This window comes from Malurus melanocephalus, unplaced genomic scaffold, assembly GCF_030028575.1.
Source record: "Malurus melanocephalus ecotype Western Australia unplaced genomic scaffold, MMel_1.1 scaffold_30, whole genome shotgun sequence".
NCBI lineage: Eukaryota > Metazoa > Chordata > Aves > Passeriformes > Maluridae > Malurus > Malurus melanocephalus.
In genome coordinates, this window is record NW_026623262.1 from 1,044,307 (window position 1) to 1,060,746 (window position 16,440).

The 16,440-nt window shown below is 35.7% G+C and overlaps 1 protein-coding gene across 5 annotated transcripts in view; it reads right to left on the reverse strand.

Moving 5' to 3' along the window:
- Positions 1–471: 471 nt before the first annotated feature.
- Positions 472–16,440, reverse strand: part of ATF2 (activating transcription factor 2) — a 44,817-nt gene continuing 28,848 nt past the window's right edge. For 4 of the 5 annotated variants that reach the window (XM_057363688.1, XM_057363690.1, XM_057363689.1 and 1 more), the window contains 4 exons: positions 15,644–15,793; positions 13,619–13,825; positions 8,286–8,391; positions 476–3,399 (listed from right to left, as the gene is read on the reverse strand). In XM_057363688.1, coding sequence (XP_057219671.1) covers positions 3,173–3,399; positions 8,286–8,391; positions 13,619–13,825; positions 15,644–15,793 — 690 coding nt within the window. In that variant the 3' untranslated portion in view covers positions 476–3,172. Of the gene's footprint in view, positions 3,400–8,285; positions 8,392–13,618; positions 13,826–15,643; positions 15,794–16,440 lie in introns of all 5 variants that reach the window. The other variant, XM_057363692.1, reaches the window with a different exon arrangement.

Here is a 16,440-nt window from a genome sequence, read left to right on the forward strand (position 1 = left end):
GGCCTGAGCACCCCATGTTACACAGCCTTGTTTTTGCTCCCTCGGAATCACAAGCGTAACTCATAAGGTCAGAATGTAACAAAGCAACAAAAGCATCATGCACTGTTCTCTTATCAGGCTCAAAGCTGTGTGCATCTTCACTTCATTCGGTCCATACATGGAACAAATGCAAACACACAGCAACTTTACTTTTYTGTTTCCTCCCAAGCCTCCATACTGGGGTTCTGTCACGAGCTTTTCAAACGATAACAGAATGTGCCATTCCCTGTATGTATATGTTTTCAACATCCATAAATAAGCCCAAACCATTTTTACYATTCTAAGTATCAGGCACCCAGGGTATGATTTTTTTCATAACCTTTGACAAACCAACTGCAAGCCATTMATTTGACTACAGCTATTATTTCTGTCTTCATGTATACTGAAATAAAATTGAAATTACTGAAGTTATCTGAAATTCTGATTACAAAGAATGCTTTTGCTGTGGAACTCAGGGCAACCAGAAATGGATGAACAACATCTGGGATCACCAAGCCATGTTTATGAACTCATTTATCTGTGGATTACCTTGGGCTTCTGGAACTAATGATACAAGGCTTGTTCCTCAGACGATGGAGTTCAACTGCAGAGCAATGGTTTTTGCCTTATTTTCTAAAGAAACATATGTGTTCTCTTTTACATAACATTACTTTGACATTAATGACCTCCAGAAAAACATTGATAATTGCAAGGATGAAGAAATAAGTCTGAAGACAGTGCTGCCTTTTAGAACAATTATAATTTCATTAAAATAGGAACATAACTTAAAGATAGATTTTATTCTCTTTGATGATTTACTCATGCAAACTGCACATAAAAGGAAACAGTACAGTTTGTGGAACATGTCAAATGTAAAGACCAAAATGCTAAGTACAGAAGTAGTGTGACAACGTCTCAAAACGGAATCCATGGTAGTACGGCTAATACCTTTTCTCTATTTGCTGAACATAGATTTTAATGATTCTTTTTCCAGCCCCACTGTTAAATTCATTAACTGTTTATACATCTCCTATACACTTACGTAGACTTATTTTACAAGCGCAACAGTTTTGTTATAAAAAAACTCCACTTATATGATTTAAAAGCCTTTGTGTTTAGGAGAGCAAATCATAGTATAAYCAATGAGGCCGCATCTAGATCACCAGAACTACAATGAAAAGTGACTAGAGYTTTCTTGCAGAATTCATATTTTGTGCCTTTGCAATTAGTTTCTTTCTCACAAGAGGTCCATTGTATTTAACCATGCTGGAAACGTTCAATAACTGTTACAGCTTTTTATCTTGAAATTGGGAAAGTAAGACTTTTTAACACATGAGGTTATCAACACAACTTTCTTAGTTTYAAAATACAAAATATTTAGAATCCCTAGTATTTTCATGCTTAAAGCCCTGCAATGATACATATATGACTTAGATATTTCTTTGTCCAGTTTTCATTATAGTATGGTTGTATATATATTGCAGCAATTATATTTTCCTGTGGATCAATTACATTTTTAGATTTAAAACTGAACCAAATAGAAATTTGATGGCACTGACACTTAAAAACACATGGTATAGTGTGGAGAAGGAAGAGCAACCCATTATAAATGCATTAAATCTTTGTTATATACATAATGGAATTCTGCTTTACTGCCAGTTGCTACTATGCATCTGTTTTTGCTATTATACAAAGTTTTCCGACCTGAAAGCACACATCTACTTTTTTAAAACAACTTAATCTATTGTAAAATATTGTACTGTATTTTGAACATGAGTACAGAATCAAAATAGATAATGGCACATTAAAAAACTCAGTATCCTACAGATGATTGGATAATGAGAAAAAGTGTACCTACAATCATCTCATCAGAAACAAACTACATCATGGAATGTTAGTTATCCAAGTTCGCACAGTAAATAACATTTTAAAACTGCAATCACCTATCAGCCAGCATCACAYTGAAGGCATCTTTAAACATTCAAGCAAAAGACTGCTGGCATTAACTACTGAACCATTCTCACACACACACCACACACACCACATTATAATTACATTGTTTCCAAGATACGGTAGATACTGATTTTTTTTTTTCCACAAGAAAGGTATCAAAATTTTTGCTACTAAAAGATGACAGTGCTTACACAAGAATTAAGTACAAGTTAGCTTGCAAATACAAGACAATGACAAAAAAAAGTCGAGTTGTCTGAAGAAGGATTTTAGGCTTTTCTGGCATCCAAAACCATGAGTAAACTCCTTAGTCTGCGACTCAAAAATCCACAAAATATCAACCTACTCTGGAATACTAAGTATTCCATATTTGATAACCCTGTATTTTACAATATGCTTACTGGCTTCAGCCTAGCAACAAGGGGTGGTTATAGATATCTATTCTGGCTGGAGAATTAAAGCTCTCCTCCCACCAGAATCAAGTGTTGGAGTGGGAAAAAAACCCACTCGACATAAATTTAAAATAAAAACAAAATCAAATCTATTTATTAATGATCCTCATCTAGGATTGGTATGTGCATAAAGTACTGTATCTCATATACTGTACTGGCCCTATTAAACAAATTAAAAACCCCAACAGTTAAAAGCCAACCAGAATGCTATGCATAAAAAAACCAAATGTTTTCTCCCAATGTTCTTCCTCTCATAATGTGCAAAACAACAGAAAGGCAAAAAGACTAAAAGCAAATTTACTGTTACTGTCTTTCTCTTGCCTAGTGCTTTATGACCTTGCTAACGTTACAAAGTCAATAGGGACTATGCAGAACTTTGGTATAAAAATGTCACATAATATTACTATCACAGTCTTGGGGATCACCTTCAGTAATTCACCCCAATGTTTGTTAAAATAATACCAAATTAAAAATGAAATAAACCACATCGTACTGTACACACACTTTACACATTAAGCACAAAAAATAACTAGTAAAACTAATACTTAAAAAAAAAGTCTTTTGYGAAGAGACTAGAACTGGCGTTCTGTCTCATCTCCACCTGCCAATCGTTAAAGCCAAATTTAAGTTGGATTTTTAAAAATGAATAATTTTAAGCTACAATTTCTCCTAGATGGAGACTGGTCTTTTGTTGGTTTCCCTTTAAAGTCACAGATGCATATCTAAGGAACTGATGCAACGCCAGTTTTTAATCAACTTCCCGACGGCTGGGCCTGGGAGGGAGGCGCCAGGACGATCTGGGACAGCACGGGCTCCGTGCTCTGGTCCGCCATCTGCGTGAGCACCGAGGTGGCCACCGCCTCCGCCTTGGACGTGGAGCTCACGCCGTTGGAAGTGCTGACGGAGCTGTGCTGGATTGCCTCTGTGTGCGGACTGCTGGGCACCGAGATGTCTTCTGAGCTGTCATCTTTATCTGCAGCTGAACGAGAAAAAGGCATTTATTCTGTCTCTGGAATGCACACCACCTTGTCCCTGTAACAGCAATCATCCCCTAAATAACTAAAATTCGTGGTGTAATGCAGCACAAATTGCAAAACAGAGTTTGCCCATTCAAAAACAGAACACAAGTGTCAATTCAGTTAAAAGTATTCAACAGGATGTCATTTTTACCTTATCTCTATCAAGACCTACAAGATCTCACGTAAAAACAAGAAGGAACACATGCAAACTTTGTTAAAAATAGAAACTCTAGTGCCACTTCCTGAAAAATACTCCATTACTACTTATGAGAGTAGCATATTCTTTCCTCAGACAGAATGAAATGGCAGCAAATGGGATATGTATTAAATACAGTCTCTCTGCTGTAACACCTGCTCCTCCTTCTCCTATGAATCTCCATCTTCCTATCAAGCTTCTTTTGCTGATTCCCAATGTCTGCCTTGTCCAAAGCCTCCTTACACTCAATAAAAATGATTAGTTTAAAATGCAACGAGCCAGAAATAGGAAGTTAAAGTAGATCACTGTCTTTCCAGAGGAAAGTCTTCCACTATTCTGTCTACCTTAATATGTATTTCTTAAATCAAAAGAAACAATATCACAGTGGTAAAGAACATGAGAAAGGCTTGATTTTCTGACTTTGATGGGCTCAGAAAGATCCTAGAAGCAATGTAAGAAACTGTTACAAGCACACAGATGACCAGYAATGTACAAGGGCAGTGTTCATATCATTGAGCAGATAAACAAACATGCTCTGCTGAAGAAACAGAAGTATTCAGGTATTTTCAGATGCCAGGGGCTAGACAAGGGAAGCTTACAGCAGACAGGTGATTATGTAAGACATAGACCTAACACTAATTTATGGCAATAATCTGGACTGGAAGCATAAATCCTTGCAATAACTAGAAACCAGCACACAGAAATGAGGTGATACCCCAAAGAACAGCTATTTGGATTCTCTTCAATGTCCTTCCTTATGTATCCCTAACTTCACAGGAATAGTGGCCAAACACTGAATCAAAAAAAATCTCCACTTGAAGAATTAAAACCAAGCAAGAAAATTTACTCAATGTATATAGAAGGTATCTAAAAGTCATCTTATTACAGAGGTGACTTATTTTCTTAGGCCCGAAGACTGGGAATAAAGAACAAAGGCTTTTAGAAGAACACAGAAAAGTCATACTAAAATTCTGACAGATCCTTTTCTTCTTTTTTTTCCTTAGTTGACCAGAGAATTGCCAGGCCCAGGACTGGAGACTGGAGTTTCAAGATGGCAAAAAAAAAAAAAAAAAAAAAAAAAAAAAAAAAAAAAAAAAAAAAAAAAAAAAAAAAAAAAAAAAAAAAAAAAAAAAAAAGCTGAGGTATTTTAGCTTTTTAATGGCTCCCCCTGCTTTGCCTCAAATCAAAGAAAGCACACAGTCCACATCAGAAATTAATTCACAAAAATAATGTTGGCTGCATATTTGAAGGCTGAAAATTTAAAGAGCTACATCACATGAACTTTCCTGCAGGCTACGTGGTTCCTAGACAGGCTGGGCCATATGGAGCAAGCCACTTTGGAAACGGAACACAACATGGGCTACACTGGGCTACAGAAAAGATTTAAAGAGCACCAAAATAAGCACAGACTTTTGAGGATATACTGAAAAGTACTTTTTTGGAGTAGTCAAACATTGCTGCTATTTGCTACTCAGCATTGCTTACCGATAACTCTCAGTAAGGCAAGCAAACAAAAAGRCATTTCAGTCTTCAGAAGAAAAAAACACCTAACACCAAAGTGGGAATGAGTACACAAGTACTGACAWGCTGAACTCCTTTCTCTCCTGATAATCACTGACAAGGAGGAAGTCTCATCAGGCTATTCAGGGAYTACAGAGGGACTTAAGCCTAGAAATGTTTGGTTTTTTTTTTCCAGAGAGTTGGCCTTTGTGAATGTCCCCTGCAGCCACTGAAGAACCATTCTCTGTCCTGAACAGGCTGCAGGAACTTAGTTTTTTGAGAGGTTTAAATCATTCAAGGTCTGAAACTGGTTAGTCTCCCTCTTTTTTTAAAGACAGCCACATAAAGAACACAACCCCTCCCAATTAACACCACYGAAATCACAGCCTCTGTTTATCTTCTTTTATACTCAGTTTTGAACAAATGCTCTTGAATATTATCTGTCCTTGTCAAAAATATGAAAATTATCTAAAAAAAACCTTTACCGCTTTTWAAAAAAAAAAACCTCTGAACACCACAATACATTTTCTTCTCACAAGTTTTCACCTTTCTCCTATCCCAAGTCCAGAAAAATCCCGAGAAAATGCAGGGAATACTACAGAAGACTTTTAGAAATTATCTAGTACAGAAGATAACATGAAAAATAAATAAACAGCATCTAGACTTCTTGTATACAGAGCACTTTCCCCACCACAGGTGAAGATACAGTCAGAACCAAYGGCATCCTTCTTTGGGAAATAAAAAAAGTTTAAGCTGGCTGAAAACTCAAACTGCAACGAAAATTCATCCATCTCAAAGTACAATAATAATTTTTCTGCTTTCTCTGTCCTGATGACACCCTCTTTTGAAGCAGGCACAAGATTAAAATACGGAAAATTTGATCCCAAAAACAATTTGGGAAGGAAGGGCTACCTGTGCTGTCCTACTTATCACTGGGAAACCAGTCAGGGAAATACAAAAGATCTCAAAAGATAGGTAAAAATGACATATTATTTACTCCTTTTKAAGTGCGTAATACATGAAGACCCATCAAATTGTGGACTATCAAATTGTGGACTTGGCTGTTGAAACGTGGTCTACATGGTCTAAAACAGCACTTTCCAATCAGTGCACGATATTCAGCACTGCAGGAGCTCTGTAATGTGGGGTCTTCAATTTCTTCTACAGAGACAAGACTGTTAAACCACTCAGTACATTTCTAAAGCAATTCAACCACCATTATTTGATGAATATAGTATGTTTATTTGAATATGCTTTATGGGAACACCATTTTAATGAACATATTGACTGAAACCATTTTTCCTCTCATAAATTGTACTGTGGGTACGTCACTTAGCTAACATGCTTTCCTAACAACATTCATGCAGAGATAATGTGACAAAATCCTTTCAGAGGGATGGCATTAAAATTATAATTCATGGTAAGCTTTTACTTTCAACACTTTTCAAGAAACTGAGCTATGTTTCCAATTCTCCTTGCACAATGCTGGCTTTTTCTAAAATGGCTTTTACCATTGGTTAGTTTTTTAGGTCTGATTCATTCTGTAGTCTACTAAATCAGAAACATTATAGTCCTTTTCTGAGGGCTGAAAACAAGCACTACTAGACAGGCCATTCACTAATTCTTCAACAAAGAAATCCTTGGCATGTAATCACTTTGACAGTTTATGACTTACAATGAAATATTTTTCATCCCAACTCAGGAACATGCATCCTCAAAACATCACAATTCAAGAAGCCTATGGCTGTTTTTTGTGGGTGGTTTTTCTTGTTTTTTTTTGTTAAAAAACCTTGCATGCATAATGCTATCCCCTAGTAGCTTCTGTATGAAATTATGTTGTTCTGTCAGATGGGAGCCATAATGGCCTCATCCCTGCAGCAATCATTGTTAATATAAATCCCAAACGTATTTCTATACTGTTCCAATTTACTCCAAGATGCTATTTTCTGTCTTGTCAAAATGACTGGAGATCAAAGGACCAAGATTTATAAGCTCAAAACTGACAAAATCAGTATTCTAAATATATATGGCAATACAGAGTTGCTAAATCTCCTGAATCTTTTAAATTAAAAAATATTGCCCATTCTGATGAAATTGCTTACAATGACTACAAGTAAAGATGGTGGCCATTAAGTTTTATCGCAAGCACCTGAGGATCTGTTTKCATGCAATACAAAATGTTCCTTTATTCTCCTGAATTACTGACACTGGCAAATTAAAATGAAGTGGCTACATATGGCAGAAACAATCTTCACATTTACAAATATCTTGAAATATCACTAAATCATAAAAACGAAAGCTGTGGGTTATATATTATGAATGTTTCCTAATGCATTCCCAGCTCAGTTATTTGTAACAAATTTGTGTACAATGGACAAAATTGGCCATTTATTCTACAGCAGCAGCAGCTGGTTCTGGCACTGTGCATCACAGCCAAAAAGGAAGCTACAAGTCAGGAAAGCATAATTAACCTTTAAAATGCTGGAGGGATGAAAAACCAAATGAACAACTTAAAAGTAAAAAAATAGATTAAAAAATACTGGTATTGACAGTCTCAGTAYTCCCCTCAATACTAGAACTGTTTTTAAAAACAAGCTGTCTATAGAAAAGCAGTGACTTAATGTGGATAGCAAAATCTAGAAGACATTGTACAGTAGGAGCCATGAACCTGCATCTGATTATTTTAATGGCTCGACTGATCCTGGATGTTATGGTAAATGARGACAGCTGTTATAGTACCTCTACTGAAATCTCATTAYARTGAAGGAAAAACACCCACAAGGACCTTTCACTGTATTAGCCTATGATAAAGTATAAAAAATGGTCTATCAGGTGCTCTTAATACTTGAATTATATTTTCCAAAGCTGGTGTAGTAACCACTAGTCTTTAAGTGCTAATTATAATATGCATTCATTAAACCAACACAAACCTTTCAATATTATGCAACAATTCAATCTTGAGTTAAAAATATTTTTGAATATCACATATTAATTCCTGTCTTCCAATCAATTGGAGATTAAAAAAAAAGATCTTTAATGTAATATATGTAATATTAGAACAGCACTTCTCAGTTTTAATRCTCATTCAGTTCACTTTGGCAGTATTTCACTGACGCAGCCTCAGGCTATAGGTAATGGAACATTACTCACCATGATAGCCAGATTTCTTCTGCATGGCAGTTACAGGGCAATCTTTATGAGCCAGAAGAAGCTGTTTCAGCTGTGCCACTTCATTTCTCAGCAGGGTGACTTCATTCTAAAGGAGAAGAAAGTTACATACATTACCAGGCTCAAACTACATACGTTTTGAAGGTAAGCATTAAGTTTTATAGGATTTTCAGTTGTTCATTTAGGGGTAGCTGAAATACAAGAAGTTTCCATCTGGTATATACTGCAAAAACATACAAATTTCTTTTATCTTAGAAAATGTAAATATTAGCTGAAACTTGGCTAGCTTTGTTACATCAACTAGGAAATGTGGTGGCTTTTTTTTAAATACAACATATGTTTTCCAGTTTGCAGAGTCTACATATAGTCTCATTCACATGATCCAGCTACTGTGAGACTCTTACGGAAGGTTTTGTGATGAATTCTAATCAGAATAAACCTACATTTAGCTACACACATTTGAACAGATGTCACAGCCAACACAAAAAATGGAAAAATATGAAATAAAATCCAAAAGCCAATGCAGAATAATTTTTTAGTGATTCTATTTATACTTGGACTTCAAAAGAGAAAATCTCATGTACTGGAAAATAATTTAGCAAATAATGGTTGRTTTCCAGACTGGTTTTTATTTTGGCAGCCATAAATATTACATATTCATGTTCTATGAAGCAATCATTGATAATAATGACAAAATCCGGAGATGTCAGCTTGTGTCACTAAAGCAGAATGCAATCTAAGAGACAGCACCTGCACAATCCAGCAACTGAGTTCATTTCCTGACTGTGCCTTTCCACTATTGTGTGACCCAGAGCAAGGTCATTTTACTGCTTTGTGTTTCACCCTGCCCATTTGCAACACTTACCTCTCCTGGAAAGCAGTCTGGTGTCTATAGACCAGAAGCGCTAAGTAACCCAAATTAAGAATGGTATGGCATTTTGACAGACCCATTTTTACTTTATATAGTTCTGTAATGCTTTGTGATCCCCATATCTGGACACAGTATGTGTTTTTCATGGATTATTTTATTTTGAATATAAATCTTTTGTATTGACACTTGAAGTTACTTGAAGTGTAAGAGCCTTTGCATATTAGTGTACTACACCACACATGTGACATAACTATTTGGTAAACGCTTACATTTATGCATTTCATTTAGGAGAAAGTGAAAGAAAAAAAGCAACATAGAAAACTGGATTGCATCTAAAACTACCTCCAAAAATAAACCACAACAAAGTGAAGCTATTTATTTGTAAACAAGAAATAAGGCAACGCAGCCAGAGATGAGATAAATTACAAGTTAAAGGATTCCAAAAGAAAACAACTCTTCCAGAACAGAACTTATCAGGTTTAATTACACAAAGTAACTACTATTCCAGACTGTTAAAAGAAAAGCTCCTCTTTTGTTTATTCTCGCTCTCCATTTAAAAGACAACAAATTTCAAACCTTTATATTGCAAAATCCTATTAAAACTATTAAGGTCTCCTTTTCTGTTCCATCCTTTTATCATGTAAAATACTCTTTAGAAACTTTTTATTAAAAGCAAAACCTGAAAGATGCCACAAATCTGACTTCAAAGACATTTATAATGAAGGAAATATGTGATTACAAACAAAAAGGTTTGAAACGAAAGAAAGCCAACCAAAAGCTCCACAAATTCTCTACCAGGTGGCGTTACACATTCTGAAAGCATAGGCTGTTAAAAGWGCATAGTACTATTGCTTCCAGCTCACCATGCTTTAGTTCACTATGTTATTCACTAAGGAGCACAAATCTTCATGCCAAGCAAGCAGCTGCATAGAATTGACATAGTCTGGGTAGAAAAAAAAACCACATTTATAGTGGTTTTGAGATACCTGATAGTCTACAGAAGTAACAATATCCAAGACTATGAAATACAGTTCTGTTAGTGCAAAGAAACTCTGGCAATCAGCTAAAGGTTTGCAGAAAATTTCTATCTTGTCTCCCACATTTTAAGAAAGAATTTTATATACTAACAGAATCTTATATACACACAGTAAGCATAAAGTTCCTGTTCATCTGTGGAAGTAAAATTACACATTTAAGAAAAATTTTTATAAAGCAGTTTACAGATCAATGTCAGCTTTGTTAAAAATATTAAGACTGCTGCCAGCTTAAATATAAAAAGCAAATAGATTCTCTTATATTAAACTTGAAAATGGATCAGCATTCCTATATAAGAGGTTGAGATAATCTCTAGAATAATGCTAGCTGTATATTCCATAGAAGAAACACTTGTGCCAACAGTACTAAATGCAATGCACACGTCACTCGGGCCACTGGAACAGGGTTTGTCTGCTACACACATGGACGGGCAATGTCACAGAAAGMAATCTACTGTTGCCATTTACATATTACCAGTAAGAACCACTATTAATTGGAAAAGGGGGGTTGTTACAACTAATTCTTATACATAGTGCAATTAATTATCTTGCACATGACAACAGCAAGTCTTTCCAGCTCATTCAAAACATGTGWCTGTGTGGTTGTCATTTAAAATGTGGTTAACATGTTGAAAACTAGGCTACCAAGAARCAGATGAAATAACACTTTTAACAGCTGGCATGATGAAAGATTATATTGAGTTTTCACATTGGAAAGGTTCTCCTTATTAGTGAGGTGGAACCAAAAAGGCATCAACATTTCTTTAAAGAAGCATGTAATAGAACTCACATGCCATCGAGAAGAATTYGTATGTTCCCACATTTTGAAATGTGCTAGCATTAGAAAGCAGCTTTCTGGAGGAAAGCATATTGACTTCTACCTGCACTCAATCTTTCAAAAGATGCCTCATTATGAAGGGAAGACACAGTATATAACACATTTGTCTATATTTACCTATTTCTCCCTGCACTCAAAATGCAGATGTAATAGTGGGACCATGGGACTACATTAACCCTTACAGAGCATRGTGCAAGACAACATTTGTGAGAAGTATTCACTAGAACTACCATCAGAGGCAGGTAGATGTGACTTCTGGGGATAGAGGACTGTCTGTGGCTGAGTTAAACGCCATTCCTCCTGTTTCTTTATGGACAACTTTCTCTGTGGGAAAGGTTCTTTACTTATGGGCATACTTTTATAATTTAGCCTTCCTAAACAGCTTCTGCAGCATAAGTACAAACCATCACTTGATTGTTGCTCACTGAAAACCCACTGTGATCTCATGAGGAAGACAGGCCATTCTTCTAAAGCTTCTCCCTCTAAGATTATTAAAGCAACAGGSACCAAATACAGAGYGTATAATGCACTTTGGCACCTGATYCTGCAATGCAGCCAAGCAGCCACTGTGGACACTGTCAATACCTTTTCAATACATTAGATAGCACTCCATACCCTGCAGGACTGTGTGAGGCACAGAGGCCACACAAGGTGGTGAATAAATTTTAAGATCAATAAACAAGTCAACACATTAATAGAAAACACAGTCCACAAAAATCAAAACAGTAAATTAACTTTAAAATGTTGGAAGATGAAAAAAGACCTACATGGCAGAGTTCACAATAAAGACAGCCTACCCAACTACGGATGTTACTAGTGATGTAATAGATGGAAATTTTCCCKTAAGCAGGAATTTGAAAAACACTGCTCAAAAATGGAATTACCTTTAAAGATTTACAGAACTTGACAGAAGTTAAMCTACAGAACAAAATATATACATCTACCAAGTAAACCTCTTCAAAATCTGTACATACTGTTAGTGAGCTTCCAGTCTTAAAAATCTTCACACTGACATCAGAATCTCTGACACAGACATTGCAAGAAAGCCAATAACAACGTTGAACCGAGTCTGAATTGCTACATGAAGCAATGCATTGCAGTTGTTCTGGTATGCACCTGCTTTTGGACATGTGACATCGTGTTAAATTCAGCTAAGCAGACCACTTAGATATTAAACAAAATATGAACTACTAACCCAAACACTCAGTCTGTAAAACTGCACTAAGGCAAAACTCCAAACTTATTAAATTTTCTATTAAATATAAAGTAAGTAATCATGGGTCACTACTTCCCACTATGCTGATCAGCTGTGTTAGYCTGTCAAGTTGTTATTATTATGGAAATACAGGATTAATGTTTTCACATAAAGCACAGTTTAATTATTTCTCTGACATCCACTTTTCTTTACARGTCATTCTCTTCTTTACAGTTAACAGTTTTGCTTTTGGTAGATCATAAGAAAAATCTTTCTTGAATTCACACTACTGAGGTAACTCTTGGAAAYCTTTTTGTTATGGTACTTACGTGATTTTTTTTGTTATAAAACTTGGTGTATATATATGTGAAAGGCAGTTCACATGATATCAAACATTACTTCCACTAAAAACCTGAATTACGGCTGATTTTTTTCATTCTCCTTCACTGCTGTCTTTCATTATTTAAGCTACAGTACTACATATAATTATGTAATTAATGGAATTAATTGAGGACTGTGACTGCATTAAATAGACTGTGAACAATTCTATGAGAAGAATACATATTTGCTAGAAATTTGCCTAATGATGGTGCACAATGTCATGATTCTTGGAATTCAACGCATTTCCTGTTGTATGCTCARGTAGGAATTTTTTACATTTCAGGGTCTGGAATGCTAAGTTTGATTTGATGTTGATTACATGATAAAAAACAACCTTAACATGCCCTACTTTCCTGTTGGTCAAACTGTGATGTTTTCTATACCAAACAGCATGAAAGGGGAGTTTTCATAGGAAGATGATGATCTGTGAATTTGACTCTAATCAGAGTAAACAGCTCTGATGAAGAAAAACGGGTGACACTTTCACATACCAAGATAGATTTCAAATACCAAATTTCATTGCATTTCCTAAATGAATGCTTCATTTAGGAAACTATGTAATCTTTCCTTTCAGCAATCTTCAAAACAAAGCTTTCAGACTTTTATTTTGAAAAGARTAATTTGTGCCAATTCTTACATGCTGCTGGAAAACATTAGTAAASTATGCTTTAACATTTAATAACAGTTTAATATTTAATAATAGTTTAAACAAAAGAGTGATGGATTGTTCTATGGGGAAAAAGTGCATTCACATCACAACTTTCCAAGATTGACAACCTCAGATGAGGTGGAAAAGTGATCCACAATGTACACTCTTACAAAATACTTCATTTCTACAGGGCTTAGGTGGGGGTGGTAAAAATTTGCAGTGCCACTGCCACTACTGTACCCATTCTGTGGAGAAAAAAGGCCTTCAGTTTCCAATGATATCAATCTGGTACATTTCATGAGCATTCTACATTCACTTTAAAGGTTTAATTGAAATAAAAAGTATACCTGTAACTGGCCATTTAGTGAGCTMAGGTCCTCAGCTTTTTTCTCCAATGACTGCACCCAGACTTTCCGTTTCTGTCGGCACCTGGAAGCAGCAGCCCGGTTTCTTTCCAGGAACTTTCTTCTTTTTTCATCAGGGTCTTCATTGGCAGCTCTTCTTCGCCGACCACCTGTATTTGGTGTTTGTGGCGTAGGCTGAGCTGGTGATGCCTGCAAACAGTCATGACTTAATCTACAGCACTGATATGAACAGTCATCACATCTTCAGAATAGCATTCACAGCATTTCTAAATACATTCAGGTTATACACATTTTTTTCTGGAAAGCTATGCCCATTAACTCTACAGCAATGATTTTGAAACTTCTACCCATACTCACATTCCTGATCATCTTACATTAACATACTACAAACAAAAYAGCTTTCAAGCTACATTTAGCAAGAAATGAATTTTCTATTTTTGACTCTTCCCACACACCTACTCACAACTGAAAGATGACACAATTGCTTATACCCACTACACAGAACCTGTTTGACAAATGCTGTCAGTGCTGAGACTCCCTGAGCCCTGGATCTCCAGATAGCAATTTTCTACTCGTTGATGTGCTCCTCACCACTGAATAACATTTCCCTTAATCCACCCACATTATATGACAGTATCAAAATACTTCAATACATTAAATTATATGTWATACTCATTTACAGTTGTACACAGACCCTAGACGAAGATTTATTAAAATATRGCAACAATATAATAAATCTTAAAATCCTTCAAAGAGATAAGAGACAAAATTAACTGTCCACATGACATATTCACATGTGCACCTCCACATTTCACATTCAGTCTAGCACAGCAAGAAGTTTTATTTTTAAATTAAAGTCCCAAAAAAATATCAGCTGACATATCAATGTGGCATGAATTCTGGATAGCTTATAATAAAACCCCTGGGAATTCAAATCAGCACTTTAAGAATGAAACACTTGCTATTTTTGATTAATACTAATTGTAAAATAACTCTSAAATAATCAAACAKCAAGMTTTTGATCTTGAAAATTCTGCTAGRTGATATTATGAAAACATTCTTTAAAAAAAAACCTCAAGGGAGCATGGGGGAACAGCAGCCTTAAGGAGAAGATRATTTTACGATGGACCACCTTTTTCCTTCTTTTGCTCCAAAYATAKTTATTTTGATACATTATTTGACTTMATTGGCTCTTGTAAGAATCTGAGGCTTTCACTGCAGATGCAGGTTCTTCCAGTTCTGTGCCTGGTGTGTAGCTTTTGTAAAATWAATATTGTGCTTTGAATTCTTAAAACAACTCGTAGTAATTTTTTAAAGCATTTTGAAAACACATTCCAAGAGGTTTTTAGAAATCGAACTGCTGCAATCCTTCAAGATTCACCAGGAAGTGTATTTTTCCTCCAGCAGCACTCCCACTTCCAGTCTGACTCAGAGGTTTTGTCTTTTACTCCCCTGTTCTGATCTATCACCCCAAAAGGACAGCACACCACACCTAAAACCAGACCCTCCCTTTCAGAACCTGAGAAGATGCACTATACTTAATGACACAGCCAAAACTCTTCATGTGGCAGCCCAGAAAAGATCATTCAAGCAAATGATTATAATAAGCATGATACCCAATCCAATAAAAAAATTCTATTAATATTTGCAATATAAAAGATAATAAGATGCAACAGAAACACAAAATAGAAGCACTTTTCAGATACATATATATATTGACCAGCTGTACAAATTTCAGCTACCACAGAATCTCCTGTAATAAACTCCAGAAATCAGGACTTAGTTCTAAATTTGAGCAGATAGATATTACTGGTTTTGAAATCATCATCTTAGGCAATAGATTTTGGAAGCATTTAAGAATATTTTACCACTACATAACTATTGACTAAAAGAGGAGTCTGTTAACCTCTATTTTACAAATCAACAGTACAGAAAAAATGTATTTATTTGCAAAATACAMGCAGGTGGAAGGAAGGGGTACGAGGTACATGACCACTGTTGTCATACCGGTGTTTCTGTTGTTGAAGTYGCAGGCTGTTGTAGTGACTGTGGTCGTGGCTCCTCTGACTGAGTCCTAACCAATCCACTTGCATGTCCCTTGGCAGTATCTCCATTTGTTACCTGAGGGTGCTGCTGGGTCAAGGCTGCTTTCAATCTCTGAAAGCAGAAAATAAAGAGGAAAAAGAACAGAAATATTCTATCATGCTAACTTGAATGATTAATCATTTATATTGGCAGTTACTTCTATTTTTGGAACAGGAACTCCAGCTCTTAAATTGTTGTTTCTTTTCATAGGCTTTCAACAGTGGCTTAGGGATATACCTACAAATAGGTGATAAGCTTTTGCAAATGTGACAATAGGAATGAGACTTACATAAGATTGCAGAAAGGGAAGGATGGTAAACTGGTGTGGTATGGAGAGGTAAATAGAAAGCCTCATTTATGGTGAACTGTGCCCACAAAGAGGTAAGTGGAAGGCCGTGAATAGTTGCTGAGAATGGTACTACACAAAGGCACCAAAAGAGTAACACTTGAAGGAAAAAAGGTAAAAACCAGAACATAAGCGTATTTCCATTTTAAAAATTCCGGTGTTCTCTATCTCCATCCATTTTTAAATGGCTTGTTATGCCTCCACTAATTCCTAGTCTCTACAAATACTCACCTTTGCAATCCTTCCCATGGGTAATTAGATAAAAGCCAAGATCTTTGTTGAAATATCAAATAATGYACAAAATACTAAGAAGCCTCAGATTATATGTAAAGATTTTGTAGAAATATGTGAGGTAACTACTACTGCATGCTAC